The sequence below is a fragment of the Centruroides vittatus genome, unplaced genomic scaffold, assembly GCF_030686945.1.
Source record: "Centruroides vittatus isolate TY-2023 unplaced genomic scaffold, ASM3068694v2 contig_544, whole genome shotgun sequence".
In the NCBI taxonomy this organism is placed as follows: domain Eukaryota; kingdom Metazoa; phylum Arthropoda; class Arachnida; order Scorpiones; family Buthidae; genus Centruroides; species Centruroides vittatus.
This window is the reverse complement of record NW_027122320.1, coordinates 175,797-198,692: the sequence shown is the minus strand read 5'-3', so window position 1 is coordinate 198,692 and position 22,896 is coordinate 175,797. Positions and strand designations below refer to the sequence as shown.

General features: G+C 33.6%; 1 protein-coding gene across 1 annotated transcript in view; it reads left to right on the top strand.

Moving 5' to 3' along the window:
- The first annotated feature begins 1,431 nt into the window (after positions 1-1,431).
- The window catches only part of LOC136978506 (phospholipid-transporting ATPase ID-like), a 145,340-nt gene continuing 123,875 nt past the window's right edge, over positions 1,432-22,896 (top strand). The window contains exon 1 of the mRNA XM_067274224.1: positions 1,432-1,721. Within this exon, the coding sequence (XP_067130325.1) occupies positions 1,631-1,721 (91 nt within the window). The 5' untranslated portion in view covers positions 1,432-1,630. The remainder of the gene's footprint in view (positions 1,722-22,896) is intronic.

The window sequence follows — 22,896 nt, the reverse complement described above, 5'->3', positions numbered from 1 at the left end:
TTTGTACAGGAGAGATCTTGTTATGTTACTTTTTGAATTACCCTCGTACTTCTAATGTATAGTATGTACTGTACTGTATATTGTGAGATAAGCAGAGGGCCAGGAGTCAATCCTTCCCGACTACTTAATCTGAGCGGGCTGGTAAAACCCGATCTCCTTGTCGGTGTGGATGGCTTAGGAGGGCAAAAAGTGAGTGGGGAGGTCGCGAGCAGGTGGACAGGCGTCTTTTCGGGAAAAGGATCGTCAGGTCGACGGGTTAACAAACAAAACATTTATTGATTAACTAAAGATAACATACAAATTTCAGTTACAAGTCTATCCGACTAAACGCTACTGGATTAAATGAGGTTAAACGAGATTAAATGCTACTAGGGGGAGAGTTCTAACAAATATCTCTACATGTGTGAGATTGAAGGATATAACTGGAGTATGGCAGTCGTATGTCTTCTCCGACGGGATTCCGTTCCTGGACACGGAGATCGACGACACAAGTACAGAAATAACTTCCTCGGGTTGATCCGCGCTAAGCTTCCGGTAGCGCGAGCTTTTATAGCGTTAGTGTGGAAAGCGGTCTGTCGTTGACGCTGACTTGCAGTTCTTGGCAGCTAAGTGTCGACTTTCCCACCTAACTGTCGATAGTGAAGGCGGGGGTCTACAACAACCTCCAACAACGAAAAGAAGAAAGTTTTCTTTCGTTTAAAAATTCCGCTAAACTCGGCGGTCTCACAATATTTTATTATGCCCGTACAACATTGGACAAAAAGTAAATAATTATAATCATACAATAATATGTTTTAAAAGGAATTCTGTAAGTTTTCGTATAAACCAGAAAAAATAATTTAAAAAATCCAGCAACGAGTTGCTTGACTTTCCGGCGACATTTAGTGGCGCCATCTGTTACGAAATTTATTGAAAAAATTTTTTAATTTTTAATTACTCTAAAACCTGTTTTTGTGCGATTTTTTATACGTGCAATTTGTTTTGTGCAATTATTTTTGTGCAGTATACCAATTTGATTGAAATTCATATATCGCGCACAAAAAATCACACAAAACAAATCGCGCAAATAAAAAATCGCACAAAAATAGACCGCAAAAAAATGGCAAAAATGCTTTCGAAATTCATTTTTACGTATAGTACACTCACTAGTGCGGCTGGCGGAACTGTTGGTGGCCATTTAAATTACGCGCGTTACGAACGCGTTCGATATGCGACGGTTCGGCCGGCACGGACGAAGAACGAAAACCGTGTTCCGATCTTCGCCGAGTCGGGATCGGATTCGTATTCGGATGGTGCACGCACGCCATCGAGTTTAACTAAACACAACGTTAAATCGAAACAAAATCTAATGGCTAAAGCATTTAATAATTTCTATAATAAAAAATTACGTCTCGCCGCGTTACATTCGTTGATAACTTTTTTCGCGTCGAGTATGGAGACGGGCAGGGGGCGCCCGGCGGATACGGAGATGGAGTCGAAGTAGGTGATCTGCGGATCATCTTCCATTTTCATCCGCAATTATTTATTTTCGGGATAATTATATATATGTAATACAATCGTCAAACGCCATTTAGTTTAGTACATTGAGATTTGATTGCCTGGCATCGATCGGAAGTGATGTAGCTTCTAAATGTCTCTGTGGAGACAGTATCGACGTTTATTGAGAAAGAACTTATTCGCTTACTTCAGGAGGAATACCGAAGATTATTACGAATGTACCGGTGAGTTTATGTCTTCTTTCGTCCAAAAATTTAAATTTTCGGCTTTTTCCATTGTATAATCGTCGTTTCTAGATTTAGGTACGGTACGTATAAAGAAACGAACAGTGATCTATCCGTAGAATAAACATGCTCGCAACTCGTCTCCATCTTGTTAAACCAGTGATTCTCAAAGTGGGGGTCGCGACCCCCAAGGGGGTCGAGAAAAATATTTGAGGGGTCGCTGAAAAAGTGATGCTAGATCAATTTTTTCAAATATTTTATAAATTTAGTATGGATTCATGTTTAGAAATAATAGAAATAAAAATATATAAAATAATTTTTACTTAAATAAATTGCACATATAAATAATATAAATATTTAAATACGAGACTAACCCCTCCCTGCGGGATGTTTTTCGACACATACTTATTCTTCGGGGTCCTTTGAAATTTTTAAGTGCAGAAGGGGGGTCGCGGTCCAAAAAGTTTGAGAAACACTGTGTTAAACTACGCCCGATGAGTTAACGAGAGGAATTCTTAGCTAATCTTTAAATTATAATTATTTTTGGTCGCATTTTCCAAACGAATGGTTTTTAGGTGCCTCGGTGGTTGCGGAAGTGGTTTCCGCGCTCGCCGTCTTAGTTAATGATTTCTGGTCGAAGTAATTCGGAGAGAGTTACGGGGGTTCGGAGCGAATTCGGTTCGGGGGTCGGATCTCGGGTCCGGGCCGACTCGCCGTGTCTCGTAAAGTCGTTCGACGGGAGCCCGGCGGTAGAAGCGTGGTGTCGCGCTTTCCGTTCGTCGGTCTCTCTTGTTGTCGGTTTTGGTGCGTTCGGGATTCGTTGAAATGTGTGAGTTTTAGTGTGCTTATTTTTGCTGTAAAATATCCAAATATTTTTTTAATCTATGCAAAATGTGAAAATTAACTTTTTTTGTTTTTTGAAACGATAAAAAGAAGGGGAGACGAGAAGACGTGATGTGTGGAATGAATATGCCATTGTTTGATATGTGGCAGCCCTCTGCTATATTTATGGAAAAGTCGGGATCGAAACTAGCAAGAAAATTGTATTTAGGAGTAATCCCGCGTTGTGCGGGATACTAGGGAACGATCGGGAGGCCGTCGACCCGACTTGCATCCGGCCGGTGCGACGGTAGAAGACGTAACGACTTCTGCTACTTAGGAACTGCTACCGAATTGTAAAACGGAGGATCGAGAAACGTAAGATAATGTTCGAAAGGAGCGGCAAATTACGGCTTTGGCAATCTGTGCTTTGGCAGACTCGGATTTCGTAACGATAGAATGGAACCTAACGGAAACGATTCTAAGGTTCGAGACGAGTGACGGATTAAATATATGGAAGTGTAGCACATTTGTAAAACTACGGACGGGGGAGAAGTAAATTATAGAGAAAACACCACGACGGAAAGTATTGATAAATAAAACTTAGACGCAACTTATGTAAGAAGATGCCAAAGACCAGATGGTAGTTTTATTGTATGGTGATGGTTAATTTGGCAAGTGGAAGAGTAAAAATATGATAAGTATAATTTAAAGTGTTTCTAGGCATAGGTTATGTCCTAAAGCATAAAATTACATTTTATATATTTTATTTTTTGTCATGTATCACATGATATTAGATGCAATACGTAAAAAACCAATGTGCATTTTTAAAAATTTGTATTATTTAAAAAGTAGAAATGTGTGAGTTAAATGTACTAACTTTGTACTAAAATGTACTGTATTTAAATGGGAATGAATTTTGTACTGTATTCGATTTTGTATGGATGTTCTCTTCTATTCGTTTGGAACCATGTTTCTGTGTGCTAAGAGATTTCTTTCTCGCTGCTACACCTGACATTCGGAGATTCCATTCCCAAATATTAGAACTAATTGTGTCTAATATGCTATTCTTCCATTTTCTACTTCGATCATCAAACTTACATCCAAAAAAGGAGGGTTACCAATGGGTAGCCCTAGCTCGTGGGATCTGTGCAAACTGTCCTACGAAAATTAGAAGAAACAGTATTAACAAACTTACAGTAAAATATCCTTAGCTATACACGGTATGTAGATGATATTTTGATTATATGGAAAACCAAACCTGATATAGGGAAAGTGTTAGAAGTTTTTAACGCATTAACTGCCACCTGTAATATGATATTTTCCGTTTTTTTCAGGCCACAATGAGAAAATTTGATATTTAATATTTTATTATGATATAAATAGAAGGGTCATTATATAATAGTCAATAGAGTGAAGATAAAAAACATATATCAACGATAACCGGCCATCGTATGGCCTGAAATTGGAGACTATATGACCATGGACTATTTAATATTTAATAATAATTACTTTATGTGTAACAAAAGAGAATAATTAAACTAGTTTTCGATATTTTTTTTAACTATTCACTATTAAAAAAACACTTTCAGATATAAAATAACTTTTTATTAAAAAAAAACTACGACTGCTGCCTGTCGGACCACTTCACGAGGCCATACGACGGCCGGCAGTCGGACAAACTTTATAGATATTATTTACTTTATATGTAATAAAAGAGAATAATTAAAGTAGTTTTTGATATTTTTTCCTTGTTTTAACTATTCACTATTAAAAAAACCACTATCGGATGAAGTGGTTCGACCGCCGACCGTCGAACCCCTTTATGAGCCTCGTGGGGTGGTTCGACGGTCGGCAGTCAGAAACCAACTTCAGACGTCCACGAGAGGCTACCACTAGGATGTAAAACATCTTATGAGGCCAGGATAATTTAACCTTGAGTGAAACTACATTGGTTATAGCGATGTCGGGTGACGGCCGGCAGTGGGATGGCTCTGTGAGGCCCTAGGCCTGCGTGTCGGATGGCTCTGTGAGGCCCTAACTAGTTAACAATGTGTTTAAGCTCTGTGATCATATCTCATAGATATGATCACAGAGCTTAAACACATTGAAGACATTGCAGCTAGTCATGGATACAGAGCTAACCTTATCCTTAGTTTAGCTCGTAATTTCCTTGATACAAATACAGCGCAACACGCCTCCGCGGTGCGGAGTGAGTCTAATTTGAATCCCGACCAACACCAACGCACTGTTGTACAATACAACAAATGTCTGCATTCCTTGTACAAGGAAATAGCGCTAAGGAAGGGCACTAAGTTGGCGTACTCGAGGACGCGATCCATCTACTCGCTTCTCAGAAACGCTAAAGACAAACCAGATATGTTAAGGGCACCAGGGGTGTATAGTATCCCAATAAGAGATCACAGGTTCCAAAGGGACCTGGTATACATTGGATCTACCAAGAGATCCGTTCGAAAGAGGGTTTCTGAGCATAGATATGACGTGGCCAAAAAAAGACACACCACCGCCCTGTTGACGTACGCCACGGACCCCGATATAAGAGCAGACTTCGATAACACCAGACTCATTAAGAAGTCGTTTAAAACGGACCACATCAGGGCTTTGGAGACCCTTGAGATTTACAAGGCTACCAAATCGGGGAAATATATTAATTTCAAGGAAAGTAACGTATTATCGTACGCGTGGCGATATATCTCTGAGGTGCATCCACATTGGTAGTCATGTTTTATTCCTGTTTGGGTAAATTGCGCCGTTATTATGGTAGACTCCTGTCTATTAAATTTACGTTGTATCATTGATCATTACTGCACGCTGGAGATGTTCGATCTTTTTGAATTTTGAAAGCGTTCGATTCTTTTCGCATTCCATGATCAAAACCATCAACGAACCTGACAAAGACCTCGATGGAGGATCGAAAACGTTAGTTTATTTGTTAACTGTCGTCTTGTGTACCGGGAATTTTAAAGTTGAAGAGGCTATATTGGACTTTATATGTACCGGTAATCACGGGTGAAGATTGTCTTTCTAAAGCAAAGAATGAGCTTTTCTCATTATATACAAAAGATAACATTTGAAATCATGTTAATTTTAAAAATATTGACAAAAACAATAGCAACAAAATATCACAAAACTTTACAAGTAGAAACCTCCAATAATATATTTGAACTGTTCCACAACTAGGGAGAAACCAGACCATATGTCCCTACTAAAGTATATCCTTAGGATACTATTAAGTCTACAAATACGTAGTAAAAACAAAATTTTAGTGCTTAATTAAAGAGTTAAAAAGATCGACTGCAAATAAAATAACTTATAATAACTTACATCTAAATACCAACAACTGCCAAATCATATCGGGCTATTTACGGCTATTACGTAAATTATAAACCAATTTGGCACTACAGGTAAACATTAGACTCTATCTCATGTTAACTTTAATAATTATAATTTAATTAATTAATTTAAATAATTTAGACCTACTGGAAGAAAAAATCGTAGTGACAGCGGGCCAATAGAGAGCAGGATGCGCGATCCCGGCCGAATATTCGGTATTCGACCACACTCCTGGTCGAATATTCGGTGTTCGGCCTGAGCCGAATATACTATTCGTTACTTCACTATACAGAAGATGGATTCATTGCAAGCAATATTTGCAGAGAGATTAATGAATGTAGTGTTAAGGTGAGGTTTATTGAAAACTCTACAGTCTCACACAGACGTGATAATTAGTGTAACATCCTGATATTGCCAATTCCCATCCCATCGACCTCTTCCACCTTCCACCTATCCAATGTCTTCTTAGTCTCAAGGATCATTAGTTGTGGACCAAGACAAAGTACCGATAATCTCGCAAGCAATTTTTACAAGCCAAGTTGTCAGTTTACTTAATAACAGTCAGAAAACTTTGATAATTATATTTTTTGATTGATAACAATTTCAAATTATGTTCAGTTTGACTGAATGTATGATAAATGTTTACAGTTACAACATTTATGTATAATTATTTGTATAATGTTACTATAATATTAACATGAACCTTGAGATACAGTACTAATATGATATATTTACTTACTTTCATATACTCTGTCTTTAAAACCTCATAAATTGCTTTGAAAATGTCTGGAATTATAGTATGTAGTAATGGTGCCGAAATTCCTTTGTTGAATTTTAAATTTTCAAATGAACAACCTGTTGTTAAAATCCTCATTGTGGTTTTAATGGGTTTCTCTGCTGAAATGCTCTTCCTAATTACTGTGTCTGTCTTACAAATTTTATCTTAATCAAGTCCAGTATAATATCAAAGGATGCACCGTCCATCCTTATATAGTTTTTATAAACATCGGAGGAACTGTCATGCAATAAATTAATTAATGGCAAATTGCTATAATGGCACCTGTATTTTCATCCAAGTATGGCACTTCATTTTATTTTTTTGACTGTTAAGTACTACATATATTCCAGCAGTAGCAATAGCAAGGACACAATTCTTTGTTTGCTCTCATAACATGGTTGACTCAATTTTGACACAATTACATTTGAAGACGAGTCACTCGAAACTTTTGAAATGTTTGAGTCCTCATGCCATACAGTCAGACGAGAATGGATGTGGTCTCACATTTATATGTCCACTCCTGTGTTACCATCCCGAATGCAGGAAAGTGTGCAAGTAAGAATGTGTAATTTTATTGGTGAAATAGGTTGAATAGTTGGGAACTGCTGATAAAAACTTTTCCATACATTATAGTCTATTACTGATGAGTTTTCACTTAAATTTATATTGAAGTGGAATTTTCGTATTGTGATCCAAAATAGTTGATTAGAGTTGATTTAATATTCCTAAAGTAATTTTTCTTTTTAGCCTTAAGTAGATTATTATTAGACTGTTTAGCCTTCCTGCAGTTGATGAAATTTACATCATTTGGATCTTTTCTGAATTAATTTAAGTCGATTTGTTTTATTTTTTCATCTTGTGACAGTCCAAATCATACCAGGGATTTTGTACTTGTTATAAATTTTTCCTTTTTCCATTTTAATTTGTGTGTATTCATTCATTATTTGAATCGTAAGATTATAACTTTCATCACTATTAAAATTGGTCGATTCCGGGATATTAAAAAAACGATTCTCAATTTTAGCAAAATATCTTGAGTTATTGTAATTAATCCTTTGACACTTTCTAGGTAAATTAATAGATTTCTTTTGCGAAAACAATAGGAATTTTATTACGGTAGGGAAATGGTCAGATGCATCAAATGTCGTGATGAATTCCGAGCAGAAGTCTAGTAGAAATTCTGAACAAATTGTAAAGTCGATGGTGGATTTCCCACTATGTTTCAAACAGGTATACTCTGCTGGGTAATCGGGTTTAATACGACCATTAAGAGTAAACAGTTTACTTTCAGTTATTATTTCAATTAAATTCATTTCCAATCTGTTGGTATGCTTATCTTTAGAAAGATGAATATTTTCAATTAGGGAATTAGGTCCACCATACCACGAGTCCATCAAATCAAAATACGCGAGTTAAAGTCTCCAAGTACTAAAATGAATGGAGTAATATGTTACCATAAATCTATTATATTAAAAGTTTCATTTAGTTTTATTAAGGAATCAGGTGGGATATAAGTGACCATTACTATCATTAATTTGTTATTTACACTACCAAGTATGGGTTTGTTCATTGAAATCAATAATAGTACAGTATATAGTTATTGGATTTTTCCATATGAAGTATTGTGCAAGGGTTCTTTTTTATTAAAATACATGACCACACCACTTTGGCGGCTAGGATCCGACGGTTTATGGGCCAATGCTGTTTCTATTATGAATTTATTGAAAAAATTTGATTTATAGATCAGATTGGATGTTATCCACCTCTCAATTATTCCAATTATGTCTGAATTAAATTTTGATTGTAGAATATTAAGTAATGGTGTTTTAGTTCTAAGACTCTGACAGTTCCAGTTCATAACCACAAGTGACTGATTATTTATAGTAGATTTTTCTTAATGAAGTTCACTTTGTTTCATTGGACTTCAACTTGCAGCCACCCTTGGCAAGGAAAAAGAGAGAAAAGTCTCAATAGAGAGGTTTCAAGGTCGCATTCACGTGATAAAACACACGTTTGCTCCGCCCATTCGCCATTTTTCTGGTAGTTTTCACTCGCTTAGCTTGCACGGAGTTTGTTGTTCGACGTCTTTTTTTAGTTTAAACGTACAAAAATACTGCAGTTCTATTATCATGAATTAAGTTAAAAAAGACTTTTTTCTTGCGGGCTATTCTAGCAGTCTAACAGGACGAGATGATACGAAACCAGTTTATCAGACTAAGTCGTAGATCAAGAGTTGTGGCCGAAAGTAGAATTTGGTGATATTATAAACTATTTGGTTTTGACAACAAATTTCTACACCCTGTCACAAATGAAAGTTTATAAATCTTTAGAAGCCCATAACTATTTAACAAGTGGCTGGGTTTCTTCTGATATAAAAGTAAAAGTAATGAATAACAGCGAAATAATATTGCTTGGAAAGATATGTTTTCTTGTGTTTGTACGTAAAACTCGTGTTTTTACGTATTTCTTAACTAAGAATTTATGTCTGAAAGTAAAAAAGTCTAATTAAAAACAGCTGTGGCAATTTTTCTAATTCAAATTGTTTAGTACCTTTATTTTTTAGTTGAAATTAGCATATAATAAGCCTACTTGCTTTTAGTTTTAACGTGTAACGTTTTTAAGTTTGCACTAGCTAAAGCTTGAAATTACATTAGTTATTCATTTATAAATGCACTATACCGAAATAAATTAATATAAGCAAATCAGTAAATTTCTCTTTTAAAAAAACTCTTTTAGGTTTTAAAATATTACTTAGTGTTTATTAATGTAAATATTGAAATGAAATGTTTCTGACAAACTCTTGTATTGATATTCACTTTATTCGTATCGAAATTTTTCTGGTTAATTCTCGAGCAGCAGTTTGCCTTCCTCGTGAAAGCTCCTCAGTTTGGGATCCTTGATGACAAATAATGCCGGGTATTTTAAAAAATGATGTTCCTTTGTTCTTGAGTGAACTAGCATCACACCCAATTACACAACAAATCACCATAGTGATATACGCGACGAAAAAAACAACACAAAAACTCCAGTTAAAGCGCACGCGAACACACACAAAACGTAAACAAGTCACAAAGAGTCACAAAGATGGCGCTGGACAATTGCGCATGCTCATGACGTCACTCGTGATGTCGACATGAAACCTCTCTATGCGAACCAGTTTTTTCAAATCAACACTGTATGTCAGTCTATCACGACCCATTATTAAAGTATTATTGTGTAATTTTGTGATGGTTTTGTTTTCTAATTTTGCAAAAAATTGGAAGTGATAGTTTACATCTAAGTCTTGATCTCCTTGTTAAATCTGGAGAGATTTGCATATCTTTCCAATCATCTAGTAAATTTTTTTGTTTCATTTTTATAAAGTTCGTGAATATATGATCTCGGATCTGATTATTTTTTAGAGTTAATCTTATCACTGAATTTGCTGATTTAGTCAGTTGTGTTAACTCCAGAACATCCTCCTGTGATATGTTTTGTAAATTTAATACTGAAGTAATAAATTTATAAATTTCTGGTTTTGAGATATTTCTTGAGATGGGGTAATTAATATAGTATTATATTGTTGTGGTGAAATTTGTTAACTAGAGTATCCATTTTATATTGCATAATTTCTTTTTCTATATCTAGGTTATCAGTTTGTTGTTTTAAATTGGTAATTTGTCCTTCCATCTGGAGAACATTGCATTTTAACTAATATTTAATATTTCTTTAAAGAGTGTTAAATAAAATTTGAAACAAGTCTTTGTTTATTAATATAAATTAAATGAAAATAACCGACGCTCGGGTTTTTTGCAAGTAGACGAAGTGCGCGGCAAAAGTCGCCGACGGCCCCGGCAATCGGGACGTGCCCCGCCATAAAACTAAGCGCATATGGTCTTTTCCATTTTTCCTTAAATGAATAATAAAATTCTACTACCATCTGAAATTCAAAAGCGATAATAACATAACTTTTTTACGTCGGGAAATAATCAAAAAAAGTAAAAACTCGAGATTAGACCAGCTTTGGCAAACTGTTCCAAAAAATTTTGAATTTATTTGGTGTATCCGATTTGCTGTTTAAAGGTAATCTGCAAGACTGAAAATATGGTTACACATTATTAATTGAATCTGCAATATCTTAGTCTATAAATAAGGATCAAACAAGTCTAAATCGTAGTAAATATCTCGGTATATAAGTTTATTCGTAATCCACTTCACGACCGTATCTGACTAAATCAATTAATTTCGACGAGAAAAGATTAATAGCTCAATTATGTCTTAATAAATATTTTATTTCATCAAAAACAGTTATATTAAATTTTCAAATACTCAATGCATCTGGTGTAATTCTGAGAGACTTGATTTTTCATCTATTACAGAACTGTCAAGGTTTAGCAAGTTTATGTGATTCATTGGATATTTCATGGATATTTCATTGTGGTTCACTTCTTGAATTTAGAATGAACATAAATAATGTCAATAAAAAAAGACATATAGACTATATAACTATTTCATCAAGATCACAGAAATGTTAATAAACCAAGTCAGCAGTTTTATTATTTATTATCACAGAAATGTTAACTATTTCTATATTGTCATCCTTGATGTTACTGATTGCAATTATTTGGAGTATGTTTATTTGTAATCAAGTATCAAATAAGAGTATAAGTTTAATAATTTTTATAAATTGTTCCAACTTTTTTGTAATCCCTTTCTTAACAATGTACTACCCCCTGTAACACAGAAATCTTCCCTTTTTGTTGATAAATGATTGATTGATTGATTGATTATGCAGTATTATGAATTTTAGAGAAAAGTCTGTAATACTCTTAATAATCTAACATTGATTAAAATTTTTTTGAAGTATTTTGACTCTCTGAAATCCCTCACAATTACCATGTACACTCAGTTTGAAGGCAGATGTTAATGAACTGATTAAAAAAAATGATAACAAAGTACAAAATAATGATAAATAATATCATGTAAATTAAAATTATTTATCATTTTTTTCCATTTTATTAATATTTTATAAAGTTCAGAAATTTATTAGGAGATAAATTTAGTAAATACATAATTTTGTACGTGGATTATACAGGATTCGTTAACGAATAATAAATAATGGCTTTTTATTTTTTTTTGGCTCCTCAATGATTGTCCTGCAGAATATACCTTTTTATCTCATTCTGGTAAATCCATAATTGACTATACTATCTGTTCTGAATTTGTTTTAAATCAATCTAGAAATTTTAAAGTTCTAAACAATGATATATCTGATCATTTCCCAGTACAGTTGGAAGTAATTGGAATTATACATGGTGATAATGAATTTCAAAAACATAAAAACAGTCAAACTCACAAAAAGGACACCAGATGACGATTCAATCTGTCAAAATTCAAAACTGAAACCAATAATAAACTATGCAAGATTTTGGATCCCGAGATTAATAATACTGCTATACAAAATTATGATAATTTGCTGAGGAGAATTAATTCGTATCACTATAAAAGCTGTTTAAATAATAAGAGAGTACAATATAAATAAGTCTGGTTCGATAATAATTGTTATCACTACAAGATCGAAAAACAACGAAGTTTACAACATTTCAGAAAAACAAACTCGGATCAATCGTCGAAAGAATATTTGGAAAACAAGAAAAGTTACCTAAACTTTGTGAAAGCGAAAAAGAAGAAATATTTTTCTGTAATGAGTGATCTGTTGTTAAAATCAAGAGATACCAAAAAATTTTGGAATGTTATAAATAAATTTCGAAAAATGTCGCCTATTATGAATACCAAATGCTATGTATCATACAACAATTGGTGTCAGTATTTCAATGAATTTTCAGTCAATTATAAAAACAATTATAAAGAGAACATCCTACAACTTAATATAACCTTGAACCTACCGTCGGAAGACGTATTCGACGGGGAAAATTTACACGATTGTATTTAAAAGCTAAGACAAAAATCGGCTCCCGGCGCTGACACTATTCCTACCTATATAATTAAAAATCTGACAGATGCCATCAAGTTTTTGGTTAGTCAATATAATAAATTTTATAACACTGGTACTATTCCTAAAGATTGGAATACAGTTATTTTTCAAATGATGTTCAATAAGAGTGAGAGGAATCGTTCAGCTAATTATTGTCTAATTGCCCCGTTGTCGGGCTTCCGAAAATTTGTACGTCAATGCTAATGTCAAAGTTCGCCGATTGGATTGATCGAAATAACTACTTAAACAATATGCAGTTCGCTTTTACAAAGATTGGAGGTACCCAAATTGCTTTATTTACACTAATTGCTCTAGTCCAACTTCAGTTGTGTAAAAAGAGAGAGAAAGTTTTTGCATTATTTTTGGATATAGAAAAAGCGTACGATTCTGTAGTTATTACAACATTACAAAGTAAATTGATTAAATATCGAGCGGATGATAACATAGTAAGAATAATTGGAGAATTATTTGGTCATTATGATGTGATAGTCAAACACTTTAATGGAGAGTTGCCATCCCTACAAGTGGATAGAGGTTTATTACAAGGTGACCCTTGGTTCCCTCATCTTTTTAACTTCTTCTTGTTTGATATAAATGAATGTTTCGACCGGGAGGACTATGGATTTTCTATTCATGGCCAAATAGTTCACTCCATAACATATGCGGACAATGTCGTGATAGTTGCCCCCACGGCTGCAGCTCTTTGTAAAAAAATTAAAAAAGCTCATGAATATTTTAATAAATTAAAATTAAAAATTAATCCAAGCAAATCTTCAATAATGATTTTCCGGAACAGGTCTAGAGTTACTAAAAAAGTACATCCTTTTATCTGAACAACGTACAGCTTACGATAGTACAAGAAGTTAAGTTTTTGGGAATAGTCCTGTCTCCTACACTAACTTTCAAAAAACAATATTAAAAAATTATTCCCAAATCTAACTTATTGATCAATAATATGATGAAGTTGTTTTCACAAATTAAACTGAAGAATATATTTGTTCACTTTAGACTGTTTAATCATTATGATAATCATTAATGCCATAGGCTATGCTTCTCCAATTTGGAGCCTTACAAGTTATAAAAAATTTGACATAATTCAAAACAAATTCATCTGAAAAATTTTTACTCCAGAATATAACATTCCTGGATATGCCCTCAGATTAGATAGATTCTAATAACTAGATAGAACTTAATAGATTCAAACTAACTCCCTTCTTTGTAAAAAAGTTCATTAATTTTCTTTTCATGATTGGAGATAATGGAAATCTACCTTCTAAACTGTTGTTCATGTTATGTCAAAAATCTTGTCAAAACCCACAGAGAAGATCTTGGGTGAACCAAACGACAAAAATTGTCAGCGACTTTGGTGTTTCTATAGCTCCACTGCTGGAAAAATCCGAAACTAGTGACCCGGTTAAAACTCGACTAATCCAAAATACATTAGAAATTTCTTTTTCTCAAGACGTTGGAGAAATGTACAACCAGAAAGAACCAGAGTGGTACAGCATTATTCTGGATTTCCCTTTTAATAATAACTATATGTTATTTAATATGCCTTTTGCAATCAAGAAATTTTTTATCCAACTTAGATTAAACAAAAAGATGATTATGGTAAATAATAAAATGTGTGAATTCTCGAAAGCACACTGTCCAAGATGCAAAGAAGTATTGACTAAACTTCATATGTTTTGTGAGTGCAAGGACTAAGGAACTAAGAGTTAAAGCTGATCTAAAACAACTAAATACTTTTAAGGAGGAAAACCAAATGTATCGGTTCTTTCACTTAGCAAACACTACAATGATATACAAATTGTATAATTTTGCAAAAAATTTTTGTAATCAATCTCTCTAAATTTATATGTAACAAACCTGATACACATAGGTATTGTAATTTCAGGGTACTTAAGTTTACATGATTGTTGTTTGTGTAGATATAAGTAAATTTTGATACAATGTAAGTCTAACATCCTGTTATAACATGTTATGGCCTATTATGATTAATAAAAATTTGATTTGATTTGTTTCTTTACAATATTATTCGTAAATGCTTAAATAATCATTATTTTAATAAAATACGTCATAATTTTAATCACAAACACAAAAAAAGAAGTTTAAGCCGATCGTCTACTCGCCATTCTAGACGTAGCAAACGCCACTATCGACCGTATAGAATTGCCAGATGGCAGTGCTCGTCTGTCGCCGTTCACGTTTTGGGCTGAATACGTGCGCTTCAACCTCTAATAAACTCACTTGCAGATTAAATTATTGATATTGATCCTGTTTATGTAGTTAGGAGAGTTATCAACATTTAATCACTTTTGCTAATGATAAATGAATCTTCTTGTAGTATTTATATTTATATGTTTGTGGAAGACAATAGTTAGGTTCAGTATGGTGCATTATTTACACTATTTATTCTTCATTCTGTTACTATGTTATTAGGCTGCAATTTTAAAAAATTGTAGACCTATAAATTCCCACTGTTGCTGTTGTCTGTCTTTCCTTAATCTTGAGTATGGAGTTAGATAGGTGAAAGATGAGACCAGATATGGAAACCACAGGAGGCCCTGACTAACTATATATGAACTTCTGATGCAAACTGGAAGTCATGTTATTTCAGTTAAAAAAATTTCCCCTGAAAGATGTTTGATAGATAACTGGCATGACTCTATTGTTAAAAGGAAAAGTATGATATACAGGGGCAAGCCACTACTAATTTGAGACGTCACAATAAATACTTGCTTTTTAGTAAATATATGGTTAGTCTTGACTACAGATAATTTATTTTATGCTGGAGTTTTTAAAAATATATGTATTTTATTCAGAAACATGTTCCATTTTATAATTTTTTCTCTCCTTATAAGTTCAGTTTTGTATTCCATGCAAGGGTTTAATCTCTAAATTCTGATTGTTCAGCTAATCTGCACTTACATAATCAAACATACTAAATATTTCAATTTCATTTCATTTAAGATTAATTAATTTTGGATATATTTTCATTACTTTTAACTGCACTATTTGTTGTCATATTTTGTGTTCAACTGATTTGTCAGTCCTTTATTTAATTTAAATTAAATGATTTGTAAATGATAAATCATCCAAATGTTTTTCAACATCCATTCCTTTCTGCTGTATTTAAATTGTTTTGACCGTCAGAAAGTTTTCTGTTGACCTTGCCAGATACTTCACCCTCAAGTGTAAAAAAAAAGGACTTATGGATGGGTGGAGCATCTTGCATGTGATAGAAAAATTAATTATATAAATAAATAATAATGACAAAGAAAATAATTTATTTCAGTGTTGGATTTGTAAAATTCATACAAAAATCAGCTAATTATATTTTAATCTTACTGCAAATTGATAATATTGATATGAAATATTTATTTAAAAAACTGATTATAGTAATTCTAGTTTACGTACCGCCAAACCAAATAGTTTTATTAAACGAAATATTTAAAACTATTGAAAAATGGAAAAATATCTCTCCAAATTTATTGTTATTTGGTGATTTTAACTCCAGGATTGCACAAATAACTGATTCAGAATACAAAGGACCAAATAATTTAATTCATTTTAACCGTGAGTCAAAAGACAAAAAATACAATCAATTGGGTCTTCGACTAATTAAAAATACTTGGCAATCACAACTGATAATTTTGAATGGAAGAATAAAAACGACTACCCGTCTGAATTTACTTGTACTGCTGGTGCTGATAGTTTGACTATAGACTTAACATGGAACTGACGTTAAAAAGTCCAATTGCAGCAAAGAGACGACGCAATTTTTACAGAACTATATTATTGCAAGCTTACCGTATCAGCGAAAACGCCTCTAGTTTGTAAGAATTATTTTTTTTTTTTTTTTTTTTTTTTTTTTATGTTTTGTATATTGTCTGTGCTCTGTGTTAAATCTGTTAATTGTCATTCTACTTGTAGTTGATGTCATGCTTGTATAGATTAGTAGTTATTATTGTGTTATTATTATTTATTATTTGTTATTACCTAGATGTTACTTTATTCTGGTTAAACAATTTTTCCTACTTGTAAATCATATATTCATTGTATCTCTGATGTGTTTTATCCGGTTATGTATTAACGGCACCGGTTATGTACCTATGGTATCTTTTTAATTAAATAACTGAACTGAACTGAACTGAACTATAGACTTAACAATATGTTCTGAATTACTGACTGACTTGTGTAGAAATACAAGTTTTAAACTGTGACCTATCTGATCACTTTCCAGTCAAGACTGTCTTTGAAATGTCAAACACTCAAACAATTATTAAAAAATCTCGACCTTACCAACAAATAAAATATGACTATTTAAGTTTTCAGCTGCAAATAGGGGAAAAAATAAAAAAATCTACCAAAAATCAATGTGGTAAATAAAATGGAGATATATTCTCAATTAGACAAATTTAATAATTTATTTCAGTTGCTTATAACGATTCTTGGAAGGAACCCTCAGAGTAATGTTTTTTGTATAACTAAATACCAGATAAGCGCTTTTATGTAAGTATGAAGTTAGATGCTTTATATAGATTAAAACTTGTTTCATGCATTTTTAATAATTTCTGATTTTGAATTAAATAGTTTTAGTCAGATTTAATGTCTATTGAAAGTAATTGTTTGAAACTTAGTTTATAGCAAATTTATAGCTTTAGTTTATCAGAATGAAGTACAGTAGACCCCCCTATAGCGTGGTAGATACATTCCGTGTTATATGAATCCGTGTTGTACGAGTCACTTAAATACGTGAGCCAATCACAGCCCGGCATGTGTGCAGTTTAGGAGCTATGGCCGTTTGAAAGGTTTTCTTCCATAAAATTAATTGATTCTAGAATAATTTGACTCAACATTTTCAAAACACGTATAATATTTTGGGAATAATCCATATAAACTATGCTATAAACAAAAAATTGTAGGATTACTTACAGAGTGCGCACCATTCGACGACGCCATTGCTTAAGCTTGTTTTTGTCACGGATGGCTCGTTGAATGGTGGACGCGTGTTTCCTGATCGGTGAATTTTTCGCAGAAAAATAATTTAACTTTGGAGATGTCATTAATAAAAATATAATTTTTATGGCCGTTGAATAATAAATGTTTTTTAGTAGGTCCAGTGCTCGTTTAAACTCGACGGTTTGTACAATATCCGCTATTGGTCCAGATTCGACCGATCCTGTTGCGACACGAGTCGCGATGACATTTTACGGTGTTATACGAGTCTCTTTTAGCGTGTTATACGAATACGATCGAAATTTTTTTGCCATGTTATATGAACCCGTGTTATAGGGGGGTGTACTGTAATTACTTTAATTCGAGATAAAAATTAGAAGATAATTGAAATTCCTGAAATGTAGAAATATAAATTTCTATAAAAAATTAAATCCTCTGATCCTTATAAATGAAATTCTAGCCTACTTCAAAGGTGGTATTATATAATGGGCAATTGAAATTCTAGCATAGTTTAATGCAGATAAAATACAAACACTTTTGATCTACATAGCAGATCTTCAGGTTAATATCCTATGTAGATTGAAAGTATTTGTATTTTATCTGCATTAAACTATTCTGGAATTTCATTTATAAGATTCAGAGGTTTGCATTTTTTATGATGTACTTTATTCCAGTCTTACAGTGTTTGAACTATAAATTTCTATAAAAATTGTTTATGGAATGATCAAAAGCTACATCAATTTTTAGCTAACAGGCTGTATGTAAGTCTAAAAGCTCCTTATTTTGAAATTTATTTATGCTTGTTATGCATGAATATAGAAAATACAGTGATACCTCGGTTTTCATCGTTAATCTGTCCGAAAACAATCGGCAAAATCCGAAACCGATGAAAACCGAGGCAATTATCTCCATATGAATCAATGTAAATCCAATTAAGTCATTCTAGATACTCCAAAATACATACCAAAAACACATTTTATAGAATATTAATATAGTATTAAATATTAAAAGCAATAAGAAATTAATATAAAAGACTAATCTAAAGGAAAGCAATGGAATTGTTTGGCTAGACGTGTGGGGTAATGGCTTGTCTTGTAGAAGTTAATTGGACATAAGCTTCTAGTCTATATTGCCCTTTGGTAAAATGGGATGTAATTTTCATGTAATAGTAGTTGTATGCATTTATGATGGTCGTATCGCGGGGAATAATGCCTTCTGGGAGGTCCGTTTAAGAATAACTGGCCCCCATTTAGGCGTTACATACATGGAGAAAACCTGGAAAATTCCACGTGACCAGCCCGTCCTGGTGAAGTGCGAACCCACAACTGAACTCCCAGTGTTCTGGGAATGGAAACATTGGCCAGTGGTGGGCCATTGTGGGCTAATGCTTACGCAATGAGAAATAACACCACACTAAGCTGGAAAATGCGTGGGTCACCCTTTGTTTTCGCAAAATTATCAGCAAGGTCGCGCGCATTCTGACGAAATCTGAGACAATCGACAAAAATTTAGACAAATTTTTCGTGAAAAAATCGACGAAAACCGAAACCGATGATAACCAATATCAACGAAAACTGAGGTATTACTGCATTTGGGGTTACTGTAAAGTCAGTTAAGAACGCTTTGTTTTATGTTACACATATGCTTCTAAATGCAAACTTTAAACAGAATTTAGAACATATTTATCTTTTACAGAATTGCTGGAATATGATTTAAAAATTATAAGTAATTTTTAGTTAATTTACTTAGTTTGTTGAAATTTACACATTACAATGGTTTAAATACTTTTAGGATACCCTGCATAGTAGCCATATTTTTGAATAGTCGGCATTCCAATTTAAAGGGAGTATGTACGCTCAAGGTAGGGGGGTTCCTATGGGTAGTCCGTTATCCGGGAACCGCTGCAAATTAGTAGTGAGAATGTTGGAGAACAAAATCCTACCTCATTTCCTCCCAAATATCATCTTCTATAGGAGGTACAGTACATCGATGACATAATCTTCTTTTGGAGGAGGAAACCGGATCTGAAAGTCTTTATACACACATTGAACGACAATCCGTATGGTCTTTTGGTTGAGATTGAGCAACACAGCCATAATAGGGTCCACTTTTTGGATATAGACATAATGTTTGAAGGATTGAACATAAGAACAGTGGTGTATAGAAAACCAATGGCAGTCACAATGTACATTCCAATAAGATCGTGCGATCCCTTTCCTTATAAAATTGCAGCTTTCAGAGCATTAGTCATGAGAGCGTACACACATTCATCCATGGCACAGGTGGTAACATAGGAAATAAATAACATAGAAATGATAGCAAAGAAGTGTGGGTACACCAACCTTGTGCACAGGTTAAGTGAATACTACAAACTTTGCTATCCGAATATGTTTAATCTGGAGAAAAGAGGTAATAAGGAAAATGAAGAAGACAAGATAATAGTCTCTGTCACGTATAACCCGATTCTAAAATCAATATATAATGCCATTGCCAGGAAACGAGAGATCAGAGTAGTGTACAGGAGAGGTCGGACCATTTATAGCCTACTAAGGAACGGAAAAGACCGTCCAAACTTGAATAAATTACCAGGAGTCTATAAAGTCCTGTGAAAGATGGCAGGCTTGATAAGGAAATGGTTTATGTGGGTGCAACCAAGAGGTCTTTAGAGGTACAATTGAAGGAACATAAATCGGACATATCACAAAATAGATACACGACAGCCCTTTCGACTTATGCATCAGATCTTGACAGCATGGCAGAATTTGATAGGGCACGTATCGTTCTCACCACCTCACATTAGGATCACCTCAAGATATTAGAAGCTATGGAAATATTTAAGGCGGAGTGCGAATGCAAAAGTATTAATTATAAGGAAGAAATGTCACTGTCTACAGCGTGGCAATTCCTAATGGACAATAGCATTTAAATTTATTTACATTTATAATCGTTTGAATTGTGGACAATTTTCATTTCGAATATTATAGTAGTTTACGATGCTATGTTGGATTTGAAGTGCATGTGCATTAGGAATATGTAAATCGAATGCCTTTGAAAGAAATTCGAAAGTGAAGAACCAGCTTACAACGGTTTTAGTAGAATGCCTGAAGAAGAGCCCAGAAGGGGCATCAAAAACATTCACATTATTAGAACAATTTTTTACTCCAGTTAGTAGGTTTGAGTGAAAGTTATTTTTAAGAAAGTTATTTTGAATAGTCTTTAAATATTCAGACATCAAACTTGGTCTGGATTCACATAGGATCATTAGCTTATGAAAGGATAGGAAACACATGATAAAATGACAATGCAAATAACGGTCAAATCATGTTTTATTGAATGAATGAGGGAACAGATCAGACTGCCCATTACAGAGAACAATTATATGTATATATATACACAAAATGTCCCTGCTCACACTCAAACTTCCCATGACAATTAATTTATATACAATCCCACTTAAAACTAACATATTACAATTCAACTTAAACCTAATGCTATTACTACTTACAACTATAAAGAGAAAAAGAAGGACGAAGGATGGTTAGATAGTCTACCGGTAGCTTAGATTGGAGGGTCCTGATACTGCGGTAATGTCAACGATGGTCACTTCATGGAAGGTAAATGTCCAATTCGTAAGCATCCAGTGGAATAAAAAACAGTTACTCTTAAATAGGTGCCAAGACAGGTCTTTGAACTTATACAGAACAGCTGGCTTACTCAGTTTTAAGTCCTTGTCCCTCCGTGGTCTATACTGACCCTCTCTCTCTCTCTCTCTTGTCCAAAGCCCGACTCCTCATAGCTTGTCTTTTGGTCACTCTTGCCTGACCTCCTACCTCCTCAATGGTGAACCCAGAAGTGACTCTTGTCACCTCCTGGTTTTCCCAGTCCCCTTCAGGCAGGACCCCTTTCTTTTCCTTTTGTACACTTGCCAATCAGGACCCTCGAACAGTACAGCTCCTGTCACGTGGCAGGAAAGGGTTAAAGACAGAAAGGAGAAGAATTACAGGAAAGGAGAAAGGAGTTTTTATTCTATATACAGTACAATTATACGCAACAAAATGGCAAATGGCAAACAGCCTCAAACTGATAGATGAATGAATAACATTATAAAATTTAAATTCTAACTTTAATCAGTTCCTAATGGACATTTCCATCAGTTCTTAATAATTCCATCAAAATACAGTTGTGAATAATAAGGATAGTAATGTGAAATTACATGCTTTTAATTCTGCTATTGCTCAAATATTCTAAAAAAATCAACAATTGTTAGATTATTTAAGCCCAATCTGTGATAGTTAAATCATCTGTTCGGTAAAAGTGTTGGCCTGCTGCTCTGAAAAACCTGGGAGTAAGTCTGTGTTAGGAATGTCAGATGTCAGGTTTTGTACTTTGTCACCAGGTTGTATTAATTGTGGGCCTATCCATACCCATGATCAGCATTTTTTTTTGAATTCCACAAATTAAAAGAAATATAAATTTTCTTTCAGTTAAAAAGTTTTACGAATTGAGTTTAAAGAAAAGTTCATTTTTAGAACTTTACAATAGTCTATGCTAAACGCTGTTAAAATAACCAACACCTTAAAATTTCCAGCAATGATGTATTTAATAAAATAATAACATTTTCAACTATTTTTAATAGTCTTCTTCAGTTAAACAACTTTAAAACAAAAAGAATGTAAAAATAGAATGTAAGCCATACAACAGTTTAAAAAATTTTAAAATAATTCCAATGCATAGTGCACGTGGTTTACATAGGAAAAATAAAGAATAAATAAAATGAAAGTAAAAAACAAAAAGATAAATTAAAATAAAGTATTAAGAAAATTAATCGCTGTGGTAAAAAGATTTCCATGCACTTATCGCTAAATTCTGTAATCAAACAAAAAGGCAGCCTACAACTACGAACCAGGGACGAAAAGTAGTTCTGAACTATATTCCTTTCCTACGCACGATGATTAAAAAAATAGCCCACAAGAATAATTTAAGAATGATTTATCGACGTAATCCTACGACGTATAAAATTTTACGAAACGATAAGAAGAAAGAAAACCGAAACAATAGTACAGGGTGTATTTTAAGTGATCGCCGTTTTAATACAGATCTGGTTTACGTTGGTGTTACTACGAGGCTTTTGAAACAGAGACTTAAAGAGCATAAATATTCCATCACTAAAAACTTGGACAATACCGTTCTTGCAGCCTTTGCCAAGCATCAAGATATTAATGTTCATTGGGACAACGCATCCATAATTAGGACCGCCGCCAACAAACAGGCACTTAAACATATTGAAA